The sequence below is a fragment of the Scardinius erythrophthalmus genome (assembly GCF_964197995.2).
Source record: "Scardinius erythrophthalmus genome assembly, chromosome: 24".
NCBI lineage: Eukaryota > Metazoa > Chordata > Actinopteri > Cypriniformes > Leuciscidae > Scardinius > Scardinius erythrophthalmus.
The window spans coordinates 6,555,156-6,582,608 of record NC_138244.1 but is presented as its reverse complement, the minus strand read 5'-3'; the positions used below and the strand labels follow the sequence as shown (position 1 = coordinate 6,582,608).

The window sequence follows — 27,453 nt, the reverse complement described above, 5'->3', positions numbered from 1 at the left end:
TGTATGGATTATTTTAAGGTGTTTTTTATACTTTCATTGCATGAAAAAGAATGACAAAGATTATTTTAATATTGTATTACTTTAATAGTAGTCTTTGCTGCCATAGTTCAACATTAACATGTTTGTGTGAACATAATCATTTTAGCACCTAAACAGGATTCTGTTGCTGTGTAAAAGTATCCTCAGTGATTGATTAATCTGATTAAAATTATTTAAAATTTCAAAACAGCAAAAACATAATGAGAGTCTTAAAATATTTTATCTAAAAATATGCTGCTGATTTCAGATAAGAACTAAATTCTAATGAAAGACTAACAGAAACAGTAAATGAATCTAGTAGTTCTTTTGTCTTCTGACGGCACAGGAAGTAGAAACACTGACGTCTTCAGATTCCCAGAGTCTCTTTGGTCACCTGACATCCGAGCAGGACATTACCCACACACACACACTGAGACAGATCGCCCACTGAAACACACACACACTCAAATTATCAGTGTGTGTCAAAGAACTGAAGATATTTGCTCAAGCGTGTCTTGATGAACGCTGACTGAGTGAATGTGGTCTGGAATGGAGATCTCACCTTTCTGAGAGCCGATCCATGACGCTGCCTTCATGGCCACAAACTGCCACTCGTCCCGCTGGTCTATTTTACAGCCGTATAACCAGATCAGAGCCAGGAGAGTGGCCCATACTGACCCCTCCACCTGTGCACAAACCATCATACACTGCATTTGTTACTGGACACAATCACCGCTGTCTTATTATTCATCACATCTCTCACCTGTGCTGGCTTCTGATTGGTCAGCTCATCCTCCGTCTTCCCAAACGCATCAGCCAGTGTGGCGTCCAGATCCCAGCAGCCTGACGCCTTTTGGAGAGAAACCAGCTGGAGTAACGGGTCCTTCTGGGGATCAGGAGCAGCTGAACACACATACAGAGAAAGAGGAAAATCTGTTCAAATATAATGTATATAATTGTATAATGTATATGCAAATATAACTGTTCAAATTTCTTGCCTCTTTGTCCTTGTTGGTTGTTTTGACCTCAATATTGGACTATGTTAGGAATGTTCTGGTTCTTGGTGGTTCTTTGACTCATTTAATCGTACTACCAAAAGTTGAGGCAATTATAGACAAATAACTCATCTCTTGTTTCATCTCTATGCATTGAAATCTTCATTTCAATGCTATATTTTCTAAATGTCAATCATTTGTTAACAAACAAGTATTCATTACTTCAATGAGCTCATTGTTTCTGCATTAAATTATTACAATGTTTAAATTAATACATTTTTAGCTAACTGTGATTTTGTATATGTGCATTTCTGAAATACATAACTTAGACAGTCACCTCTGATAACAGATCACTCTTAATGGTAATGTGGACTCATGCACTTTCTGTAAAGCTGCTTTGAAATGATGTGTGTTGTGAAAAGTGCTATAGAAATAAACGTGAATTGAATTGAATTGTTTAGCAGTTATTGTTTGGTAAAACACATAAAGGGGACCAAATGTCCCAGTAATAACCTCCTTCTTCTTCTTTTTTTTAAATAGTAATTTTTGACCTTGTGGGGACATTTTTAGGTCACCATGAGGAAAAGAGCTTATAAATCATAGTAAATGAAGTTTTAGAATATGTAAAATTGCAGAATCTTTTCTGTGATGGTTGCGTTTAGGGGATAGAATATACAATTTTTACAGTATAAATATCATTATGTCTATGGAAAGTCCCCATAAAACATCAAAACCCAACGTGTGTGTGTGTGTGTGTGTGGTTTATATTACATTGTGGGAACCAAATGTCCCCACAAGGATAGTGTGTGTGTGTGTGTGTGTGTGTGTGTGTGTGTGTGTGTGTGTGTGTGTGTGTGTGTGTGTGTGTGTGTGTGTGTGTGTGTGTGTGTGTGTGTGTGTGTGTGTGTGTGTGTGTGTGTGTGTGAGAGAGAGAGTATACCCCTTTGTTTGCCAAGAGATTTTGCTTGATGAAACTCTCTAAAATCACTGCATCTGACAACAACAATCATTAACCATAAGGTGACTTTGCATTAGAGGTTCACATAGAGTTTGAAATAAAACTCACACACACATATCACAAAAACATGTCAATCACTTTGGATTAATTGTCTTACTTTCTGAGAGGCAGAGATTTTTTCCCTGAAAAGACAGAAAACAAGAGAATTCATGTCTTAAGTAAATCTGAAGAATTATATTTTCACTATAAAATCACTATAAAATGACTGTATGTTTCTCTTGTTACAGTAGAAAAATTCAAAGTAACAGACTAAAAAATGAGGCATGAACAGCACAAATTAAACACATTTGTTTGATGATGATGTACATCACAATGTCGGAGCCCTGACAGAAGTTTGTGAAATGGCCTTCGGTGTGTATGTTCACTTACTCAAAGAAGGCCATTTCACGAACTAAAAAAAAACGGACGTGAGCGCTCTGAAAGCGGCACTAAAAGACTGCTTTAAAACTTTCACAGAGACCTCAAACAGAAAGCACAAAGCCTGTCTTCATTTTGTAATTTTAATCAATGTTTCACCAACCAATTGCCTGGATTTAATAAATAAGTAAATATAGTAGAAAATAGATAATCACGACACGGAGGCGCCGGCGTGTGAACTGGAGCTCATCTCATAAATGAACCAAAGCTCAGCGTATAAGGTAGCCTACTTGCCTCACACATACCTGAGAAATATATCTATAGAAAGCTTGAAATGTCTACTTTTAAACAGAACAATTCAAAACGAAAGAAAACAGACTGTTCTCTGCTTATGTAATCCGTATGAAATGTGTATTTCTCTCTGGCGCGTTCACTACTGCGAAGATCGTGAGTCAGCATCATCAGCTTCATCTTTGCAGCCGACACTGACACAGAAAACACTTGTTTATTAGTAAACAATTAAAATGTCTCTATATTTGACATATTCATAATCATTACTTTTGCCAGTTCTTTGTGACAGCTTTTAGGTGCTTTATTGGCAGTGCCACCCTTACATGTTACATGAACGCATCACCACCGCATCAGCACCGAAAACATGGAGATTTTTTGGGGGCATTTTGTTTGTGTTCAGGCTTTCTCAATTGTCTTTAGGTTAATGTTTCAGTTAACAGTTTTTCAGTTGTTTTCAGTTAATTTTTTCAGGTGTAGGCTACAGGAGCAGCATAGAGTACTCTCGCGGCTGTAGACCGTAATGTTTTCTCTTGGTTCATTTCAGTCAGTATGAATTAATTTTTATATGTAAGTCGCACCTGACTATAAGTCGCAGGGCCAGCCAAACTATGAAAAAAAGTGTGACTTATAGTCCGGAAAATACGGTACTCATAGAAAGTGTTGAATAACAATCGCCCATCCTCTGAATCCCTGACTGTTGAATCTGCTGGGAATCTGCTACAACTGTCAATATGCCAGCACATTCAGATAAGAAATAAAAGTGAACAAACAGGAACAATACATAAACATTAATTTTTCTTGCAGAACCACATTAGTATCTTGCCATCTCTAAAGAAAAACAAACATTCACAAACACCATATGTAAAGCTATATATTTAAATGAATGCAAAACTAATTTCTTGGTCTAACACACACACCACCACAACAACAACAACAAAATTTTTAAACAGAATCAGCAATAATTGAATAATCTTTCCTCAGATGCAGTCTTATGTACTAACATGTAGTCCTCTAACTGTGTTTGCATTAACAAATGTTAAACGGTTAAATCACATGCATTAATAGGTTTAATTTGATAGCCTAAATATTTATACACCACTAGTCAAAAGTTTGATCATCTCCTCATTCTTTATTATGACTATTTTACATAATTGAGATTAATAGTAAAGTCATTAAGCCGGTGGCGTGATTACTGATGAGCGACACCTGCGCGCCGCACTGGTCTCGTATCTCTCACGGAGGAGCGGAAGCATAAAAGGAGGAGTGATGACAGTGAAGGACAAGATGGAAATAAGTATAAAAATATGTTATAAAATAAGTATAACAAGGCGTAATGTTAAAGTCACATGCAAAGCTACAAAAAACACCTAAGCATAAAACCACAAGAGAAGATTAGTCAATATGATTTATCTTACCATGTTTTTCAAACGGGTCTATACATGCTTTCACTGAAAACAAATTAATTTTACATGTTGTTAACTGTAATGTGACAGTGAATCATTTAGTGCTCTCTGTTTAGTGCTGTGGTTTGGTGAGGCTTATAAACCAATAATTTAATGTAACAGTTTCTTCAAACATTGCATACTTCACACTTTCATAAAAATAATATTACATTGAAGTGCAGTTACCCGGCAGTGACTTACACTTAGGCGCACGTCCTCCTACAGGAAGAGAAATCAAAGGTCAAAACAGATTCAGATCTGGAGAAAGACAAGAACAGACACATCCAAAAGAACTAACAAACAAGAAAAGCTTTGGAATAGAGGTGGACTGATATGGATATTTCTGGCCCAAAACAATCTTTCAATAACCCTTTGTATTGTTTTGTTTGTCGATGAACCCATAAAAACAGGTACGACTGTGTCCATCCTGAGCTTTATTGGAAATTGTATGTTGGTGGGTCAGTGTAACTCTAATAAGATAAAACAGCATTCCCTTGTTTTATGTTACATCAAACTGATTAAATTTGTAGGTATTGTCATGAGTCTGGTTCTCTCTCTGGCTTTTCCTGTCTTTTTCCCCCCTCTGCTGGTCAATGCTGGTTATTCCTCTCTCTTTCCCTTTTCCCCTTCAGCTGATTCTCATTAGCTGTCATCTCGCTGATTCATTTCAGTATCATGCTGGTGGCTATCTACAATCCCGTCTCGTCTCGTCTCGGGTTCAGGTCAGCCGTTACACTGTCTATTAATATTCTCTTCTACATTGTGTCCAGCCCTCCCGCTGTCGACGAACGCCCTGAACAGACTTTGTGCGTTGCTACGCTCTGCCCGTGGAGACGAGAGGTTAAGAGTCTTCTAGCCGGTCTCCCTGATTTCTGCTGCCTCTCAGTCACGCACAAGAGAGTTGAGAGAGGGTTCCTGTTTATAAGACTGTTGACTGTTTGATCTGCACTATTAGCAGCTACCTGAGTTCCTGTTTGAAAAGGCAGTTTATCTCTGCTTCATCTGCATTTGCCTGCGTTCCTGTTTGAAGAGACTTTGTTTTCTGCTCTCTCAAAAGAAATAAACTCTGACTCTCAAATTGCATATTGGATCCTATCTCTTCCTTACAACAGGTATAATCAGGTAAAAATACCTCCTTAAAGCAACAACTGCACATGTTCACTTTTAGAGTGTGTTTATAAATTCATCTTTTGAAGACTTAGATTAAACTGCTTGATTCATATGTATTACGTTCACTTGCGTTTTATGAACTTTTTGAAGCATCAAAGTTTAAACGGGGCTTGAGATACTCTCCCTGAAAACAAATTAATTTTACATGTTGTTAACTGTAATGTGACAGTGAATCGTTTAGTGCTCTCTGTTTAGTGCTGTGGTTTGGTGAGGCTTATAAACCAATAATTTAATGCAACAGTTTCTTCAAACATTGCATACTTCAGACTTTCATAAAAATAATATTACATTGAAGTGCAGTTACCTGGTGGTGGTGGTGGTGTTGCTGGTGGTGGTGGTGGTGGTGGTAGGATAAAACTGAGAGACCCTAGTTCAAAGGCCAGTGACTGAGCAGGTACTGAACTTACAGGAAGAGAAATCAAAAGTCAGAACAGATTCAGATCTGGAGAAAGACAAGAACAGACACATCCAAGAGAACTAACAAATAAGAAAAGCTTTGGAATAGAGGTGGACTGATATGGATATTTCTGGCCCAAAACAATCTTTCAATAACCATTTGTATTGTTTTGTTTGTCGATGAACCCATAAAAACAGGTACGACTGTGTCCATCCTGAGCTTTATTGGAAATTGTATGTTGGTGGGTCAGTGTAACTCTAATAAGATAAAACAGCATTCCCTTGTTTTATGTTACATCAAACTGATTAAATTTGTAGGTATAATCAGGTAAAAATACCTCCTTAAAGCAACAACTGCACATGTTCACTTTTAGAGTGTGTTTATCAGTGTTTATAAGTTCATCTTTTGAAGACTTAGATTAAACTGCTTGATTCATATGTATTACGTTCACTTGCGTTTTATGAACTTTTTGAAGCATCAAAGTTTAAACAGGGCTTGAGATACTCTCCCTGAAAACAAATTAATTTTACATGTTGTTAACTGTAATGTGACAGTGAATCATTTAGTGCTCTCTGTTTAGTGCTGTGGTTTGGTGAGGCTTATAAACCAATAATTTAATGCAACAGTTTCTTCAAACATTGCATACTTCACACTTTCATAAAAATAATATTACATTGAAGTGCAGTTACCCGGCAGTAACTTGCACTTAGGCCCATGTTCAAAGGCCAGTGACTGAGCAGGTGGTGCACCTACAGGAAGAGAAATCAAAGGTCAGAACAGATTCAGATCTGGAGAAAGCCAGGAACAGACACATCCAAAAGAACTAACAAACAAGAAAAGCTTCTGGAATAGAGATGGACTGATATGGATATTTCTGGCCCAAAACAATCTTTCAATAACCATTTGTATTGTTTTGTTTGTCGATGAGCCATAAAAACAGGTACAAGTGCCATTTTTAGCACTCTGTCATTTCCAGTGAACGTTACTGAATTGATGTTATGTTGGGAATTTTGTCTTAGCACCACAAACACATTCTTGTAAGCTCAAGAAACACCTACAGACTGAAAAGAACCACTGACCACATCCTCCCTAAAACTGAACATTTTATATCTTAATGAGGTCAACTCAACTACTCAAATGTATTAAACTGTGAAGGGACAAGAAAAGCATATGAAATCCTTGCTGTCAGGGAAACACAAATCACACACATCCATACAGACACAATCAGAGGTTTAAAACAGCACTGATATGAAACTGAAAAGAAGAGTCTATATATTAATTATCTTACCAGTCAAGCCTCCAAAAGCCATGCCTAAAACACAAATTAATTTCACATCATCATGAGTTGTAGATATTAAATGTAAACTGTTACCTGACAATGAACTATTCTGAAATGATCAAGTAAAACATATTGAATCCTTGCTGTCAGGGAAACACACACATCCATACAGACACAATCAGAACTTTAAAACATCACTGATATGAGACTGAAAAGAAGAGTTTACTTACCTTTAAAGCCTCCAAAAGCCATGCCTAAAACACAAATTAATTTCACATTAAAATGAGTTGCACACACCACAAGAACTATAGTATGTTGAAATCATCATTTTAACTTGAAAAATGTGAGTGGAGCTTGTCATTTAAAAAGCTGCCATTTTCGATATTTGTTCTATTTGATATTTGTTTGTACCTTCGATAAAAGTTGAGACATTTTTACATTAAAAAAGCCAAACTAATGTTTTTGTTTCCAATATGGTAACTAGACTTCCTTCACATGCAACCTGATGAGGTCATATGGACAGGGCCGTCCCCAATGTTCAGACCTCTGTATTTTTCTGAGGTGTGAAGACTCAAATTTCATCATTTAATGTTTTTAGTATTATTATTACTTTTTTACCTTTCATTAATATTCGTAATCAGTAGTATTATGTATCTCTTTTATACTCTTTATAAACATTCATAATTATTTGTACTCATTGTATTTTGTGAATATGTGGGAGAGACTTTGGGAGACTTTGGACTTGAGTGTGCTGCTGGACTGAAATGTATATACAGTTTTTCATCAAGCATAGTATAAGGGGAATACATTCCAACGTTAATGGAAACCATATGTTCTTCTGCTAAATGTATGTGTTCCTATGGTGATGTAGTTTTTTTCCTTGGTCAGGGATATAAAAACCAAGCCCTGTTTGTCCGAAAATTAGAGAAGAGATGAAAATAATGGAAAGATGACTGAGCAGCTGAATTAGATCTTCGCTAGTCCAATGTCTCTCTCTCCTATGTTTTATATTAATTAAATAAATACGAGATATCTTTTGGCAAAATCACTGGTGTCTGTTTCCATGAAATTAAACAACAGGGGAAAGCAAGATTCTTAAATCAACAATTTGGCGTCACGAACAGGATAGTATATCCAGAAATAATGTCTCAAGGTAAGACTTTTTCCTTTATATAAAAGTTCTAAGTCTGCCTGATGATTAGAGACAATGGGCCCTATCTTGCACCCAGCGCAATTGACTTTGTACACTGACGCATGTATCATTCCTATTTTGCACCCGCGCAAAGCGCGCTTTTCCCTCCACAGAAGCACGTCGCTAAACTAGGGAAAGAACTTGCGCTCCCTGGGCAGTTCAGCGCAAAAAAGGAGGCGTGTTTCGGCGCAAACGTTCCTTCATGCTATTTTGCAGGTTTAGAAAACAATTGCGCCACTAACCAGGAAAAAACAGTTTAAAGTCAGTGGCGTGTTGCGCATGTTATTCATATGCTATTTTAAGGACGCATGCTTGGCCATAATCAATGTAGCGTGTGCACAACGCGCATACACTCTCTCATATACACAGAAGCAGCAGTTTTCATTTTTGCAAATCATACATTATTACGATAGATAGATAGATAGATAGATAGATAGATAGATAGATAGATAGATAGATAGATAGATAGATAGATAGATAGATAGATAGATAGATAGATAGATAGATAGATAGATAGATAGATAGATAGATAGATAGATAGACAATTTATTATAAAAGCATACATCTAGCTTACACATTTACCCAAATTATCATACGCCTTTTTAACCGAAGTTAATTTGGGTGGGTTTCTCCATCCCCAACGTCCCTGACGAGAGTGTTGCTCTCCTTGGCTGTGAACCGCTCCTGGCGCGCGCCTGGCAAATCCGCCGTTATTATAGGAATCCGCTTTAGAACAAGCGCGCCTGCTCTTAAAGGGAATGTGAGCTGACGCTCTGATTGGTTTATTTCACGTTACGCCCAAACCACACCTATGAGTAAAGAAGCTACTTCAGACCAACCCATTTTAGATTTGCGCCTGGCGCAAGAGTCATTTATCCCGCCGGGAAAATAGCAACAGCGCCAAGACCCGCCCACAAAGTTACTTGCGCTTTGCGCTTTGACACTTGCGTTTCAGATCGTTAAAATAGGGCCCAATGACTGTAACTGCTAAAAAGAACTGTGTTGTTTAAGGAGCCTGTGGTTTTGCCAAAGAATATAAAACATAGTATAATAAAAAAATAAAAATAATTCAATTTAATTTGGCTTATTTAAGTTCTCTGAAAAGTAAACCTCTAAAGTTATTTGATATGCTGGGATTGAGAAGGATCTTTTTTAGAAAAAAGACCATCTAGTCAAAAATTTGGGAGAATTAGCTGTAAGACGGTAAAACTATTATTTGCTGGTTGTCACTGATTGGTGGTTGGATAATATGGCGAGACTGTTTAAAACGATGGCAGAGTAATCTCTAAAATATATCCAACACACGGAAGATTCGTACTCGAGGCGAGGAGGTGAAACACAAGCAAAGCTCGATTGACATGAGCGGTTAAGTGTGGCGAGTCTGTTTAAAACGATGGCAGGGAAAAACTCTAAAACATTAACACGCTGGAGTAATACGAGTTAAAATAGTTGGGATCGCGTGCATTCCAACTTTGACCGTAAAGCTGTTCAAATATTTTGAGGATACTGATCAGAGTAAGCTTAAAGAAAGGGAAAAAAAAGGAAAAAGAAAACAAGAAATTAATCTGAGAGAAAATCCACAAATATTTAAAAAAAATAAATAAAAAAAATAGTTTTGAGTTAACTGGAAACTAAACAAAAATACTGAAAAACATTGAAGTTAACTTTTCTATAAAATTTTCTTTTGTTCTGTGAAGGGAGAAAGAGTGAGGCAGCCCCTCCCTTCAGAATTTGCTCCATACCTTCACACACACATATACTGTAGTTTGGAGAAGGGAGGGAGAGAGAGAGAAGAAGGGTAGCCTCTGACACACACACACACACACATACATAGCCTACATGCACATATGCATACACACACATACATAGGCTTGCAGTTCTGCGCGCACACACATAATATACAGAGAGAGCGAGAGAGAAGCAGAGTACCATAGCCCCACCCTTAGAGAAACACACTCACAGACACACACATCCCTGCTGTTCTGAGCAGCACAAAGTAACTTTGCAAGATGGCAGAAAGTGACTGTAACAGCAGAACAATTTCGGCTTGGTACCTTGAAAGAAAGAACAAGAAACAAGCTAAGCTTTTGAAAAAAGGACTTGACATAAATGCAAATATGGATGCACAGTTACACTGGTTCGAGTCTCAAAAAGACAAGATAAAATCACAAGCATTTCCAATACTGGCAGCTCATTGGATTGTAAAGCAAGGTGGAATTTGTTGTGATATAAATGGCGGTCCAGTTCCACTTGCTGAAGTAATGAAGCCTCAAATTGAAGCATTTAATAAGTTGAACAAAATCATGTCTATTAAATGTTCAGATGGAGAAAATACAACCAATGATGATTCGTTTGATCCAGATTGGACAAATATAATAACTGAAGCGGAAAGAAAATATTCACAACCACCAGTGAAATCCGCAACCACAGTAACGCCTCCTCCTTATAAACCAATCTATCCAGCTTTGCCCGAACAATATACAAGTTAATCTAAACCTGTGACACAGTCTCAACCTTCGAGATCAAATGGAGGTCCAGTTGACAAGATGTACATTGCATCTGCACAAGCAGCTCCAGTAATAACAAGATCTAAATCAGCCCAGCCAAACAGAGACATGTTGCGATGTACACCAGCTCGTAATTATGGATCTGACTGGGATGATGAAACAAGAGATGACGACATGATCACAGTTGACAAGATCGGTCCTGAATTTTCTTCACCTGTTGTTAAAAGGGAAGACTTACAATCTGAAATGATGACAGAAGAGAGACCATTCACACCAGGAGAGCGTCAAGCCATTCTCACAGCCTTGCCTCCTCTGAAGAGACAAGATCCAAACACAGAGTTTTGGCGAGAATTAGACTCTCTGGTTGAAGCACATCAAATGACATTAAAAGACATACACACCATTGTGAAAGCTAAAATCCCAAGAGACAGATGGGAACGCTTGCCAGCTTCGATAACCACAGCCCAATGGATAAATTTGTGGGTTGATGACCAGGGGCGACCCCTGGGTCTTTGGCAAGCATTAGATGTGTTTCGAAAAGAAATCCAAGAAATCTTGGGGACTGGAAAAATTCCTTTCACATTAGTGACATTGATTAAGCAAAAGGATGATGAATCTCCAGATGAATATGCTCTGCGTAAGTGGAATGCTTACGAGAGATGGGCTCTCTGTGCTAAGAAACAACCTGACAGAGATGATGTATAGTTCACTGACACACTTGTGGATGGACTTAGTACAAAATACCAACAAGCCTTATCACTTGGAGTCAATCCAGGTGAGACATATGATCAGATTTTACAATGGGCTGGGCGCTTAGAGATGGCTATGAGATCAAACAAGGAAGAAGGAAACAAGCCAAATCGAAGAGGAGTGGCAACAGCTCAATACAACATGGACACAAAGAAGAGGATGATTTTCTGCACCAACTGTGGAAAGCGTGGCCACTCAATAAAAGATTGTTGGGCTAAAGGAGGTGGAGCAGAAGGTCAAGGTCCATCATTTAAACAAGTCAGTGCAAAAAAAAAATTATGAAACCTCTCAAGGGAAGACGTGGACTGAAGCGCAAGTCCGTCAGCTCATAGAGGGAATTATGCATCCGCAATAGGAATCAGCGGCCCCCTGTATTAGTAAGAAAAGAGACAATCGCCTTTTCGTCAATGCATTAATAGGGGGCCACCCATGTGACATTTTGGTTGACACAGGAGCAGCGATTTCGATAACAGATCTGAACCTACCTACAACAGATGAAACTATGGAAGTTGAAGGAGTTGGAGGAGGTATCACTAAATTTCGCAAAAGTATACAAGTTCCTTTGCAAATACATGAAGATGAAGTCTTATGGACATCTTTCTGGGTAGGGCCGAATTCACAAGGAAGCCTTATTGGCATGGACATTCTTCCACTGTTGAACATGATCATATTTACCGACAGTCGTCAAATCGCTACAACAGCTGGAATAATACCACACGAAGATCGCACATGTAATCTAACGTCTGTTGGTACAGCAAAACCAATTATCAGAGATTGGGGAAAAGATGGTGTGTGGGGACTTCTGTGCAGTTTATATCCAGATGTTTGGGCTAAACACAAATTGGATTGCGGTAAAGCCAACATTGACCCTGTTGTTATTGAGGGACCGATACATGCCCCTCATAAACAATACCCTATCCGACCTGAAGCAAGACAAGCTGTGGAAGAGATAGTGGCAGACTTGGAAGCTGAAGGAATCATCAGACAATCTTCATCAACCACTAATAGTCCTGTATGGCCTGTCAAGAAATCGGATAACTCATGGAGATTAACCATCGATTACACAAGACTTAACAGTATAACACCAAAACCGCATCCTATTGTGGCCAATCCAGCCACCATTCTGAATGATATTCCAGGAAACGCAAGAATTTTCACAGTATTAGATGTACTGTCGGCTTTCTGGTCTATACCTATTGACGAAAGATCTCAAGAGAAATTGGCCTTCACAGTGGGGGTAAAACAGTTTGTCTGGAACAGACTCCCACAAGGGCTTAATCTATCTCCTGTGGTATTCCATAGAACTTTGGACCAGTTCTTAACGGAGCGAAAAGCTGAAATTGAGAGTTCAGGGAGTGTTTGTTTCCAATATGTTGATGACTTGTTGATTGCAAGCCCAGATGAAAACAGCCATATATTTGCTCTGAATGTTGTCCTACAAGCCCTTAGGAAAGGAGGATTCAAAGTCAACACCGACAAAGCACAGTTGGCCAAAACCAAGGTTATCTACTTGGGCCAAGAAATATCTGTCGAGGGAAGGAGAATGACAACAGAGCGTGTAGAGGCATTACGGCAACTCCCAAAACCTCTAACAGTTACAGGAATACGGAAGGTGATGGGACTTTTCAACTACTGTCGCCAGTATATACCTGATTTTGCCAGCATCACTAGTCCTCTCATCGACTTGTACAAGGGAGGAAAGCCTGGAGTGGAGCAGATAACCTGGACACCAGAAGCTGAGGAAGCATTTACATCTATGAAAGAGAAACTGACATCAGCCCCAGCCTTGGGACTTCCCGATGGACGATTGCCATTCCATTTGTGGACCAGGGTGGGAAATGAGACCTACTCAGCAGTACTGTGTCAAAAACCAGGTGATCGATACAGACCAGTTGGATACTTTTCCACAAAGATTCCTGTCACAATGATTGGTCAACCACGATGTATACAAGCTCTCGATGGTGCCACATGGGCAGTGGATGCTGTGGAAAATTTGATAAGAGCACAAACCATCATACTTCACACTCCACACAGTATAGTGACGTTGTTGAACAACACAAACATCAAGACCATAACTGACGCAAGAAGAGCAAAATGGGAAGCAACTTTGTTGAACAAGGATTTGAGAGTGGAAATAATCAGAGACACATCCCTTAACCCTGCAACAATGATGCTAGAACCACATGAGGGAACACCACATGAGTGTGAAAAACAAGTAGAAGAGGAAAGCCATGGTCCTGTTAATCCAATCCCTCTTGAAAATCCAGATAAAGAGTTATGGGTTGATGGATCCAGTTATTACGTTGATGGAAAATGACATACTGGATGGGCTGTAGTGGAAGCTGATGGAACTGTTGTGAAGAAAGGAGCTCTTCCTGGGCAATTTTCAGCACAAGTAGCTGAGCTCACGGCACTTACGGAAGCTTTTGAACTATCAGAAGGAGATCGAGTCAACATCTACACAGATAGTCGTTATGCTTTTGGTGTGGTCCATGACTATCTTGCTCTGTGGAAAAGACGTGGACTTATCACTAGTAGCGGGAGCGAAATACAACACGCTTCCATAATTCGTCGCTTGATTGCAGCATGTCACTTACCAAGAGAAGCAGCCGTGATCAAAGTAAAATCACATCAATCAGACAAGTCCAAAGAAAGTCAAGGAAATGCGGCAGCAGATGCAGCAGCTAGAGAAGCAGCTTTACTACCTCTTACTCCTGTTACCATGGTACAGGAAAACAGCAAAGATAATCCTGAGCGCCATCTTCTGTCATATCAAACAGAGACAGATGAAGAGAAAGAACAATGGATAAAAGCAGGAGCGAAAGAGGATGATCAAGGCATTTGGAGAATTCCAACCGGACAAGTGGTGATGCCGATTGGAACAAGAAGAGAACTAATGCAGCTGTATCATGGAAAAGTGCATGCTGGAGCAAAAGCAATGAAAGCTCAAATCAGCGAGACGTGGTGGTGGCCACGAATGATGAGAGACATTGATGATTACTGTAGAAGATGCTTAATTTGCATGAAAGCAAATGTGGGAAAATCTGTAAAGGTGCGAATGTCACATGCACCCAGACCAACAGGTCCATGGACACACCTCCAAATCGATTTCACAGGACCTTTATCACCCAGTGGAGGGTACCAATACATTCTAGTAATCATGGACAGATTTACTAGGTGGGTGGAAGCATTCCCTACGAGAACTTGCACAGCTGAAGCGGCAGCACGAGTAATGGTGGAAGAAGTTTTTCCTCGCTGGGGTCTTCCATATGAAATTGATTCTGACAATGGAACTCACTTCACTGGAAAACTGATGAAGGAAGCAATGAAATTGATGGGGATCAAACAGAAGTTTCACATTCCGTACCATCCGGAAAGCTCAGGCATGGTAGAACGAATGAACAGATCGTTGAAAACCGCTCTTACCAAAGCCATTCTGCAAACTGGCCAAGGTTGGCATAAGTTATTACCTGCTATTCTGTGGAACTTGAGAGCAACTCCAAACAGAGTAACAGGACTAACTCCTTTTGAACTGATGACTGGAAGAGCAATGGTCCTACCTCCTGATGCTCCGCCACCTGCGGGAACAGGAGGAGATTCTACTTTGTTCCAAGAGAAGTTACGACGCTATCTAACAATGCTGGACAAAGCTACCAAAGACAATAATAAGAAAGTGCGAGAAGCTCAACAGCAATGGGATGAAAAACATACCACTACTGATATTCCACACATTCCTGAGTTAGGCAGTTTTGTTATGGTCAAACGCATTGCTAGGAAAGGTTTAGAGCCTAGATGGGAGGGACCATATGAGATACTCTTAACAACCGATACAAGTGTTTGCCTTAAAGGGTGTAGGAACAGATAGATGGTATCATTGGTCACAAGTTAAACCTTGCTTAGTGAATGAACAAAATGATAATGATGGCTTATGGCCTGATATTGAGCACTGTTCATCCATTAGCTTTAAAGATTGGGAATAAAGAAGTGATGTTTAATTATTTCTCTGCTTCCATTTCAGGGATCATTTCCATTGACATTGATTAGAGATGGTTGCAAGTTATTCTCGATACCCAGCAACAATGGTATGCTTATTTTTCATTTTACTTGGCATTTACCAAGGAAGCCAGGCTTTATGGACTCCTCGAGTTCAAGGAATCACTCGGAATGCAACTCTGAAATCAGGCCAACGTTTTACTCTTCCCTTTATTTCCAAATGGGGATTATGGGATTGGGTGCCACGTAATGATAAAGATCTTGATAAATATCGTGAGGGCATCTATGGTGGATGTAACTTTCATCATCAATGTTACAAAAGCAGAATAATTTGGCCGGTGAAAGATGGGGGGTATTCTGGTAGTGCTCAAAGACGAGAAATTTGTTCAAAAGAACAATGTGAAATTGTGGGGTTAGACCTCATAACATCTACTAATGTGGAAATGAACTTCATTTTGAATCGGACCCACATGCTTACAATATGGGATTCACTAGCCCAAGGCTGTATCTATCCCATAGTGTTGCCATGTGAGGGGTTTCTAAGGGATACTACCTCAGGGACAACCAGATTCAAGGGAAATTACATAAGAGTTTGGCATTCGGAAGATGCAAATGAATATTGTGAGACTGAACTAGAAACTGGGGAAATTGGACGGTGTTTTTATCTTTCTGCGGAAAAGACAAACAAAGCTAATACTTGCCCAAATACGACTACAGCACCAGCTCATGGTATCTTGTTAGCAAAAGAAACCAAAACCTTGATAAATGAAGCCCATATGGTGCGACAACGCATTAATTATAACTTGATATCTCTTCTTACTGTTTTTGATCAGTCCTATTGTGGAAATTTCACACAAATACGGAGTTGGTTGGAAAAAGAAATTAAATATTATACCTAAAGATCCTCTGAGAAGTCGAAATCGTAAATCTCGAAGTATATGGGGAGATATAGCGGGGGTATTTGGTTCTGTCAATTCAATTAGTAATACTGCTCAAATGAATCAATTAAGCAAATATACTCAGTGGGTGGGAACAATGACTGGGAAAGGACTCACTGAGGCTCTTCAAGGTTCTCTACATATTATAGCAGCGGGTCAGCATCTTAATAACGCAGCGAAGGAATTGGCAGATGCATTAACAAAGTCATCTAATTTTGAGACGCATCGTGCAGCGTGTTTATTTCTGGCTCAAAATTTGAAGGATCAAATGGTAGAGGATATTCAAGTTATTCGAATGGGTCAAATTCCTGAGCGAATAGTGGAATCTGTGTTAGTGGTTTTCGGTAATCAATTTAATTTGACTTCTGCTAAGCATGTTCCATTAATTAAAATTGTCATTAATGAAAATTTGTTGTCAGGTTCTGGAACATTACCCTTGTTTATGGTATGGCCTCAATATGGGAAACGTAATATTATGACAGTTAGACAATTCCAATCAATGGGGGTTAGACAAGGAAATTCAGTAATTAGATTAGGAAAGAATGGATACTGGGCTGAAGGTGATACACCAATGATTTCTACCACAGACTGTTGTGTTGAGGAACATGAGTGGGTAATTTGCTCATGCTCTACAATGTTCAGTTTATCTCTTAATGGATCTGCAGTTTGGGAAGTAGTTCCTTTAGATCAAGCCACAGGTGCATGGCAGGTGTCAGAAGCACAGTGGTGCATATTACATGATGGAATAAGTGAAAATATGATTTACGGAGGGAAGTTATGTCCAATTCCTCCTGATCCATTTTGCGTTGAGATTCTCTATCCTCTTTATTTGGGTGGAATTCATGTTCCACATGTGCAATTGTTGCAGTTAGAGGCACAGTGGTGGAATAATGATTTGGTGGAGGAGAGGAATTATGAACTCTTTGAAATGGTTAAGAGAGTTAAAGGAAGTGTTAAGGCAGCCAAAGAGGAGGGAATTCAAGCAATGGGTCATGTCATCGTAGCGAATGGAATAGCTAAATTGATGTCTGAGACAAAATTAACTAAAATTCCAGGAAATCTGTCATGGTCAGAATGGATAGTTTTGACTATGGTAGTAGTCTTGGTGATTCTGTTAGCAATAAATATCATCATATGTGTCACTAGGAAGAAAAGTACCAAACCTGTTAAATTGGTTATTACTAACCAAATGGATAGAACCGGGAACGGGAAATTCGGTGTGAAATAGAAGATTTTACACATTCTACATTACATACAAAACACAACCTCACAATCAATGCACACCCGCTTACTGATTTTCTACCCCAAGGGATAGGATCCTTTAACATCAACGTTTATTTTAGTTTGTTGTTTTGGCCAGGAACTTGAGGAGTTAAGTAATTAACGAGTCAAGGCACTGGCAGAAGACTTATTACTTTTTCTTTCCTTAGATGATTGGGGTTTATTTTTAAATACATACACATAGATGTTAAATGACACATAGTATGCGGGGACATAACATGGGTTGGGGTTCTTTGTTCTTTACTTTTTGTTTTGTTTTCATTTCTGTTTCTAGTCTTCTATTCTTTATATCTATTTCTTGGTCTGCTTTTCCTCCTCACTATCACTTCTATAGGTTGGCCACCTGGGAATGATGGTGGAACTGACGGCCGTAGTTCCAGTGGAGGGACTGAAGACTCAAATTTCATCATTTAATGTTTTTAGTATTATTATTACTTTTTTACCTTTCATTAATATTCGTAATCAGTAGTATTATGTATCTCTTTTATACTCTTTATAAACATTCATAATTATTTGTACTCATTGTATTTTGTGAATATGTGGGAGAGACTTTGGGAGACTTTGGACTTGAGTGTGCTGCTGGACTGAAATGTATATGCAGTTTTTCATCAAGCATAGTATAAGGGGAATACATTCCAACGTTAATGGAAACCATATGTTCTTCTGCTAAATGTATGTGTTCCTATGGTGATGTAGTTTTTTTCCTTGGTCAGGGATATAAAAACCAAGCCCTGTTTGTCCGAAAATTAGAGAAGAGATGAAAATAATGGAAAGATGACTGAGCAGCTGAATTAGATCTTCGCTAGTCCAATGTCTCTCTCTCCTATGTTTTATATTAATTAAATAAATACGAGATATCTTTTGGCAAAATCACTGGTGTCTGTTTCCATGAAATTAAACAACAGGGGAAAGCAAGATTCTTAAATCAACAGGTGTATATAATAAAGGTTGTGATATAATTGCCTAATATTAACTCTACTTTGGTGCTGCAACACTGCTCGTCGATGTCAAAATGTTTGAGATGACCAATCAAATCTAAGTAGGCAAGGCTTTATGCTCACAATGTGAGAGCTGTAAATAGCTGTAAATTACAATGGAAATGTTAAACGACTGACAGAAATCATCATTAGAAACGTTTGTTAAATTTCAAAATACATTTGATTGTGTTAAAACGTTACTCTGTGTGTGCGCTCAGTGGCTGGTATGAGAGACTTGTTGCACTTTGCAGTAATCTAGAATGATATTAGAGTATATCCTGTTAATAAAAGCTGGATGACTTGTGTTGCTGAATGACATGCAATTAATTTTAAATATATTATATGTTGGAGCAAGCTGATATGTATATATAAAAACATTTCCTTTTACATCCAAATGAGATTAACACATCAAATGTACTATAGTAAATAGTCAAGCCACTTTTACACATGCAATCAGAGCACTAAACATCTGTCTGAAAACTTAGTTTACAAACACTAGTTTAACTTGACACAGTATTGGCCATACATTTCATTGCTGTGACCCTGAAACAACATTTGATTTCGATTACTTGAACAAACCAAATGTAAAATATGTAACAAGAACATTATTTTTGTAATGATAATATGAACAGACACAAACATCCTCACAAGTTCACAATCCTCGCACTAACCGCGTCTCTGCTGCTGCTGCTGCACTCTTCTCTGCTGCTGCACTCTTCTCTGCTGCTGCTGCTGCTGCTGCACTCTTCTCTGCTGCTGCTGCTGCTGCTGCACTCTTCTCTGCTGCTGCACTCTTCTCTGCAGCAGGGGTCCTTTCACAGTCTGTCTGCTGTCTTTATTAACGGCAATGAAGGCTGTATGAACACTGCTCACTCCTGCCTGAACACTGAGCGCCATTATCTTTCTCCTGATGCCCTCAACATCTGCACCACATGACCTCTCCTCCTGCTCCAGAAAACGGATCCGGGTCCGAGCCGCCAGCCGGTGGACGGCCAACCTGCAAATAACATGGGGGAAATTTGTTGGATTTGAAAAGCAAAGAGTTGATATCATCCAATTCAATGTATTTCTGCGTGTTTGTGTGTGTTACCCAGTTTCCTCAGTTGGTTTGAGGCAGAAGTGGAGCTGGTTTGTTACTGGTTGATCTTTAAGCCTGTACTTGACTGTCACTTTTCCCTCAAAACCTCCTGAACTCTATAAAAGAGGGGCAGATTTTTTATCATCTAAACAAATGAGAGACACTGGTCTCTTATTCTCATTAAAGAAACACATGCTATATCATCCTACCTCTCCTTTAAGTTGGGCGTAAATGAGTGCCCTTTGACCCTGGAAGAGCACTTTGATGGGTTGAGACAGTGTGTCAACAGTAATGCCATCTGGAAGGCTCCAGTCCACAGAGATATTAAACACAAGAGGCTGCAGCGCAAACCTGAGGGACTGCATCACCTGAGATAGTTTAAGAGAAAGAGAAACCATTGAGACATTTGACTAGGAAACATCTGTGCCTGTGAAATCCAGTGGAGAGCTTTACTTTGGGCTGCATGCGGTCGGTGCCTGTGATGAACTGAGCGTGACCAGATCCTTCCCTGGCCATTCCTGTGATGAGGGCGGTACTTGCACCCTCACCAATCCCGAATGAGAAACACCTGAAGAAAATAAACTCTGTTACTGTAAGTGATGAAGAGATGAATGATGGGAAGATCAAACCCAGCAGACCTTTACCTGTGAGAGTGAACATGACGTTTCACCAGGTCCAGCACCTCTTTAGTGTTTCCCACCTCTCCATCAGTGAAGATGAACAGCTGAAGAGAGAAAAACATCTTAAAGGGATAGTTCACCCAAAAATGAAAATTCTGTCATGTCGTTCCTAATCTGTAAAATTTATGTTTATCTTTGATGCACAAATGAAATTATTTTTAATGAAACCTGAGATTTCTGTCCCGGCATTGAAAGTAGATTTACCCAAAACTTTGACACTTAAAAAAGTTCATAAAACATAAGTATACGTAATCCATATGAATCGAGCAGTTTAATCCAAGTCTTCTGAAGAGACACGATTGCTGTATATTATGAACATTCAATGATTAAATTTAGGCTTTTATTCACATCTAAACTTGGTAAACACAGAGATTCAAAGGTGTGTGCTTAATACACAAGAACCAATGAGGTTTGTTCTGGCACGTCATGCATGAACATCATTGAACATCAACTACAGATCCACGGCCCAGGGCTGCCTTTATCATCGTGAACCCAAGTAGACCGTAGAGCCTTTGCCATCAGTTAGGGATTAAGTGTTATTTTATGTTTTTCAGTAAAGGGAAAGATGACATTTAGAGGAGTTTCTGTTATTGAATGTTGTGGTTACCATTGTGGTGAAGAGTAGCACGGTCAATTGTGGTTTTCACTTTGATGCAAGTTAATGTGTTTAATAATCCCAAATCACAATTTTCATTGAGGCAAAATTCGCCAAGGAGCAGGTGAGCATGTGCCGACTGTGTCCATCCTGAGCTTTATTGGAAATTGTATGTTGGTGGGTCAGTGTAACTCAATTAAGTTAAAACAGCATTCCCTTGTTTTATGTTACATCAAAATGATTGAAGTAGCTTACAACAACAAAATTAGAATTTGTAGGTAGAATCAGGTAGAAATACCTCCTCAAAGCAACAACTGCACATGTTAACTTTTAGAGCGCATGTATGTGTGTTTATCAGTGTTTATAAGTTCATCTTTTGAAGACTTAGATTAAACTGCTTGATTCATATGGATTACATTCACTTGCGTTTTATGAACTTTTTTAAGCATCAAAGTATTGGGTGAATGGACTTTAAATGGAGGAACAGAAACCTCTCAGACTTCATAAAAAATATCTTCAGTTGTGTTTTGAAGATGGACAAAAGTCTTATGGGTTTGGAACGACATGAGGGTGAGAAAATAATGGCAGAATTTATATTTTTTGGTGAACTAACTCTTTTAGCCTAGTTGATACTTTTACATGACTGTCAGTGTGTTGTTCAGATGCATGTTGAGGTGTTGTCGTACCTGTCTGGGATGGTCAGGGTTACAGGGCTGACTGTAGATGTGTTTTAGAGGCTGTAAAATCTCTGTGCCGCCCAGGTCTGCTTGCATTTCCTTCACTCTCTTCAGAGCCTCATCCATTGTGTCCTGACTGTACTCGACACTCTGACTGCAGTGAAACACACAAACACATTTAACATCTAATCTCCTCTGACAGATTTAAAAACTGAATATCTGAATATCTATGAATGGAGATCTAGTTACTAACGGGAAGAAGGACTCAAAACGAGAGCCAAATCCATAGATATTGAAGTAGCATCCCATGGGCAGACTCTTCAACAGTAACAGCAGAGTGTCCTATAGAGACATGGACAGGTATTTCAAGTTTCAAGTTTCAAGTGTGTATTTATTTATATAGCACATTTAAAATCAGCAAACATGGCAGACCAAAGTGCTGAACAAAACACAAGATAAAGAGACAAGGGTAAACCACACATTCATGACAGAAGTCATGATTTAAACTCAACATGACATCAAAACTGACTCTATTTGTGATGCACTCCATCAGAATGAGCAACATGTTTTTGGAAAAACATGAATTTTGGTTTTCCATTTTTTTGTTGTTTTTGATGTTTTCAAATGTTCTAAAATTCTTCCAAAAAAAGTCTGAAAATTTAACAAATCAGTGTTTTTTTAACAAATCGTTCGACCTACTGAACGAATAAACCCCTTTACGGAACGAGAGTCAGTGATTTTTGAGTCTGAACAAGAGACAAAATGAGCGATCGTTCATCTCAACGAGGATTTGAAGAGAGAGGGCAAGTCATTCTTTCAGTTCAACAAGCAGAGAAAGCGGCTGAAATGTAAAAAAAAAGTGTAGCAATGTTATAAATATGCACAAAATTTATGAATGTGTAAAATGTGTAAAAAGCTTAATGTTTTGAATCTTGAATCTTGCCTTTGCGCTTTCTATGCGCATCTGTGCTCCTTTCCCATAATGCATCATGTCACCCATACTGCCAGATCTGTCCATCACGAAAACAAACTCGCCTTGAGTTGCCAGTGATGACATCACTTCCTCTGGGAATTCTGGGTACAAACTTATCATGACCACTGGGTCCCTCATCAGAGAGCCTGAAATAGAGAGAGAGAGTCAGTGAAACCTCGATCACTCAATCCCATAATGCCAGTGATCTGCAGGTCCGACCTGATGGGGCAGTGGCCACTCCTGCCTCCACTATAGCAGAGGGCTGATGGGTATCCTGATAGTACAGAAACAGCTCAACGTCCTTATCAAACATGTGACCAGGACTCAGATTCACCTACACACATAAAAACACATGCATAACACTGCTGTGCTCACACATCCAGATAAACACATGAAGACACACACAGTACCGTAGCCTGAGTGTGATCCGAGCGGAGGAACACTAGAGGATCCAGAGTGCAGTTGGACTCTAGTTTGGAGATGGGCTTTGGAGAGCTCACATGGACACTGAGAGTCAGCGTGTAAGGAGCAGCTCCACATCCTGATGAAATCTCTGAGACTATACCAGCTACTGAACCTGACACACACACACACACACACACACAGAGAGAGAGTGTGTTAGAATCAGCTTCTCTCCACTAATAAAGTGTGTGTAGCAGCTGCTGTACATGCTGGTGTGTATCGGGGGTTGAGTACAGCCGGCAGACAGAAGCGCAGCGAGTGGTCGGCCTGCACATCGAGCTCGGTGACGTAGATGATGGTGACGGCAGCGTTCTGACCCGGCGACAGACACCCGACACTCAGTCTGAACACATCAGGACTCTCTGCACTCTCTTCCAGCAGAAACGCCTGCTGACCCGAACTCACAGCGTCATCATACTGATCCCTTGCCTGCAAGACACAGTTTTGTTACGTGGTGCAAAAAATATGCAAATGAATGTCCAGCAGACTTATATTTGGACTCACGGTTTCTCTGTCTTGCACCTCTGCCACAATCTCCTGCTCTCCGATCTTGGCACTGAAGTGGCAGACAGCAGCATCAGCGGGCAGAGGGAACACGAACAAGGCCTCCAGGGGGCGCTCTTCCTCATTCACATACAGCAGAGTGGAGGAGACTGTGGAGACATGATCCTGAACACGAACCTCCACTGAGATGCTCTTCAGAGGCACTGAGTCACACAAACCAACAGAACAAGAACAACATCACATCACAAAACGTCATAAAAACAAGATATAGATTGTATAGACCTTATGCACCAGAGAAACAAGGGCGCCCCCATCTTTGGAATATTGTCTTTTAACTTCCGTTTTGCGGTTGCTCTGTATATTTATATGGCATTTCTGTCCAGGAGTAATTAGCTTTTTAAGTGGATTTACTTAATGTAAAGTTAACGAAAGTTATCATGAGGACTGTAATGTTTAAAGCAGATGACTTAACAAATGTAAATCGACCGGGAAGATTTTAAAACGAGCCGTTCATTAATAAACACGCAAAACGCTGTGAAAATACAGACCGGAAGTCAAAAGACAATGAGCGCAGCGCTGAAAAGGGGCGGAGCTACATAAGGTCTATTATAATAAAAAATTCTGAATTTAAGAAGAACATGGCATTTGTGAACTACCTTCACTATAAAATAATACCGAGATAAAGACTTCGCAACAAACTTCCCTGTTTGAAAAACACTCCAGCTCTCCCACATATTAAAACATAAATACATTCGGAAACAGTAAAAGTAAACAGGTGAATTCATACCCGGCTCATTTTTCTCAGTCACAAGACCGCAGTTCATCATTCTCACACAGCGTTAGAGGAACTAACAATGACCTACTTTAAAAGTGAGCGAAAGTGAAAATCAAAAACCGAAATACACCTTTGCTTTAAATATTGACAGAAGACTCAATAAATGAGTAAATACGTGTTTCTAGCGCAAGATGATTTCTGGACGTCGTTGAAACGGGAAGTCGTTTCAGTCCGAGTCAGAAGACCAGAGTCTGCGCTGAGATCAAAGATCCTGCTATTTAAACGCGCAGGTTTGGCTCATGAATATTAATTAACTGCAGAAGCAACGTGACGCTGAGATTTTTAACTAATTTTCTAAACAGCAGTTTATAGATATATGGCTGATTCTTACATCAGGGGTGATCATTCCATGTACTTAAGAAACTTTTAATTGTATTTTTAATAACTTTTCCTAACTGTCTTCCGCACGCGAAGTGGAGGTTTCTGCAGAAAGTATCTGGATAGCAGATAGCAAACTGACAGTTAATTATTTTATGACTCCAGACCGCCGCGGAGGTAGCACAAGCTCCGGTCCGGAACGGATCCGCAAAACGGGTCCGGAATGGAGTCCACTTGCACAGCGCAACGAATCCGGAACAGATAAGGATTGCGGATCCAGACCAGATCCGCGGCAGACCCTATACCCGTATCCGCGGATAAAGCAGCGTATCCGACGCGGATCCATAGTGGACCCGTTCATTTCGGTCAGGAAACCTTTCAGATCCCAACTATCTGGCCAAAACTATAGTCTACTACAGATATATTTAAAATCTAATGGCAGACGAACATTAGATAGACTGGATTGCTCTATAAAAGCTTGAATATTATTAAAGCCTTTATTAATATGAATAAAACATGAAATCATTAAACATTAATAATTTTTAGCCAGTAACAATAAAAAAATAGGCTATTACAGACTATAAATGTATTTACTATTTTTTTTAATAGTTTTATTCATGTATACATTGAATTGACATTACAGAAAAAATGAAACCAACCATGAATTGTACCAAGAACATCATTTTATTTAGTGAAAAACATTACACTAAAATGATAAAGTATTTTTTTCACTATACTGTTGGGTCAAGGTTTGCTGACAGGGGCTCCGGCTCCTTGAGCTTCCCCTATCTGATGCCAGGCTGAACCACCAGATTACATGTTTTGTAATGTCGTCATCGGTGGCGGCACAGGAGACATGGCTCTTTCTCACAGCACCTGTAATACACAAGCAGATTTTCATTAAATGTCATGAAATAACATTGAAGCTACCAGGTTGTTGTTTTTTAGAGGATAGACATAATCCTTTTTTTAACTTAAAATAATGTTTCCAAAATCATTTCAGTGTTCATCAAGTCGTAAAAGGGTGAAAGGCACTTCTGCCTCCGCTTTGCGGTTCTTTATCTGCAATAACCACGCTATGTAAGTTTGCCAGATCGGGTCGCATTTCTGTTGTTCGAATGAGACATAAGAAACTACAAATTTGACTTGCTTTACGGCAAGCGTTACAATAGTCATTATTTTATTTTTCTCCGTTTCTGATGTCGCAATACATCATACTTTCATAAAATCATGCAACATACTCTACCTTGTCAGTGGACATCGTTCATTCCAAAGCCGGTGCCGGATAAACAGCGTACATGCATGCGACGGTAGGATAATGGTGGGCTAAATTATTTACGACAGCGGTAATGGACAATTCCGCTTCCAACCTGTAGGGCGACCGCAGAGGAAAAGTTCCTTGGTGTTGCTTTAAAACAAAAGTGTACAATCTGACATTTTTAGGTACACTGTAACTTTTGGTGCACTAGCGGTTAATGAACCGTATGGATCTTGCGGTAGAACATTACGATACTTCACAGCGGTTGGCATCCTGCGCTGTCTAAAATAGTCAGAATATCAGAAAGAGCTTTAGAAAGAGCTTTATTGCCAAGTGTGCTTGCACCCACAAGGAATTTTTCTTGGTACTGAAGCTTCCAGTGCACATATACAAATACAAATACAACAAGAACATAGTAATACAAATTCTAAGAATGAAAATATATAAAAAATAAATAAAAATAGTATAAAAGTAAAAAAGTAGGGTCACAGTTGGGTTTAGTCTGAATAACATTTACAGATTATGAACATATTTACAGTATTTTGAGTAGTATGAATAATATAAATATCACCTGAATTAGAGAATATTACACTAGACAGTGGGAGTCTAGCGCATGTTACAGATTATAAACATATTTACAGTATTTTGAGTAGTATGAATAATATAGATATAAATATCACCTGAGTTTATTGCACTAGACAGTGGGAGTAAACACTTTTAGGTGTATTGTAGTAATAATAATAATAATAATAATGTGTTACATTTATATAGCGCTTTTCTAGGTACTCAAAGTGCTTTCACATATGGAAGGGGGGAATCTCCTCAACCACCACCAATGTGCAGCTCCACCTGGATGATGCGACGGCAGCCATATTGTGCCAGAACGCCCACCACACACCAGCTTACTGGTGGAGAGGAGATGAATTCATGATGTACTTGCTCCTTACATACATTTTTTAAATTTTAAACAAAAAAGTGACAGTGTACCTTCAAGGGATAAGTTTGACTTTTTTTAGCCAGACAATACTTTATACATTTACTTACACAGGAGTGACTTCTTTGACTCCATCTGGTTGAATGATTTTTTCCCATTCATGCCCTTCCAGTTGATCCTCCTCCCAACATCGTCATGGAACATGCGGGAAAGGATGTTCCATGTGACACGTTTCGTGTCATGGCCCCCAATCGTTGCCAGGGAGGAAATCTAAAATGTAACAAAAATCTGTTATTTATTATAAGCGTAAGAATAAGACTTTCTGATTGGCTGGAAGACCATTCAAAACATTTATAAAATGGCTGATAAAAATATTTTGCTTAAAAAAACATTCAAAATAATTACCTATAATTCACATCCCATGGTCACTTTCATGCAATGTGTAAAATACATAGCTGTTTGTTTGCTCTACAAAGTTGTAAATGCATGATAAATAAAGTTATTTTCTCCCAAAAGAAAGAATCGACTCTGAAC

The 27,453-nt window shown here is 39.2% G+C and overlaps 1 protein-coding gene across 2 annotated transcripts; it reads right to left on the bottom strand.

The window, feature by feature from the left end:
- Nucleotides 1-67: 67 nt before the first annotated feature.
- Nucleotides 68-24,602, bottom strand: LOC308685044 (von Willebrand factor A domain-containing protein 5A-like). Of its 2 annotated transcripts, none has more exons than XR_014029414.1 (24): nt 24,525-24,602; nt 24,362-24,436; nt 23,575-23,777; nt 23,277-23,499; nt 23,019-23,185; nt 22,828-22,942; nt 22,579-22,754; nt 21,889-21,977; nt 21,645-21,789; nt 20,328-20,407; nt 20,137-20,251; nt 19,893-20,051; nt 19,696-19,799; nt 19,277-19,602; nt 7,198-7,221; nt 6,977-7,000; nt 6,378-6,437; nt 5,580-5,688; nt 4,095-4,127; nt 2,129-2,153; nt 1,954-2,006; nt 782-921; nt 581-704; nt 68-465 (listed from the first exon to the last, which is right to left on the bottom strand). XR_014029414.1 is itself a non-coding variant. In XM_081356489.1 (24 exons), exons 1-24 carry the CDS (start codon nt 24,399-24,401, stop codon nt 386-388), a joined length of 2,631 nt encoding a protein of 876 aa, XP_081212615.1. In that variant the 5' UTR covers nt 24,402-24,587; the 3' UTR covers nt 68-385. The 2 variants fall into 2 exon arrangements, 1 of the variants encoding a protein (XP_081212615.1); XM_081356489.1 differs by adding an exon at nt 4,308-4,340 and having other exon boundaries at nt 5,596-5,688; nt 24,362-24,587.
- Nucleotides 24,603-27,453: the final 2,851 nt, after the last annotated feature.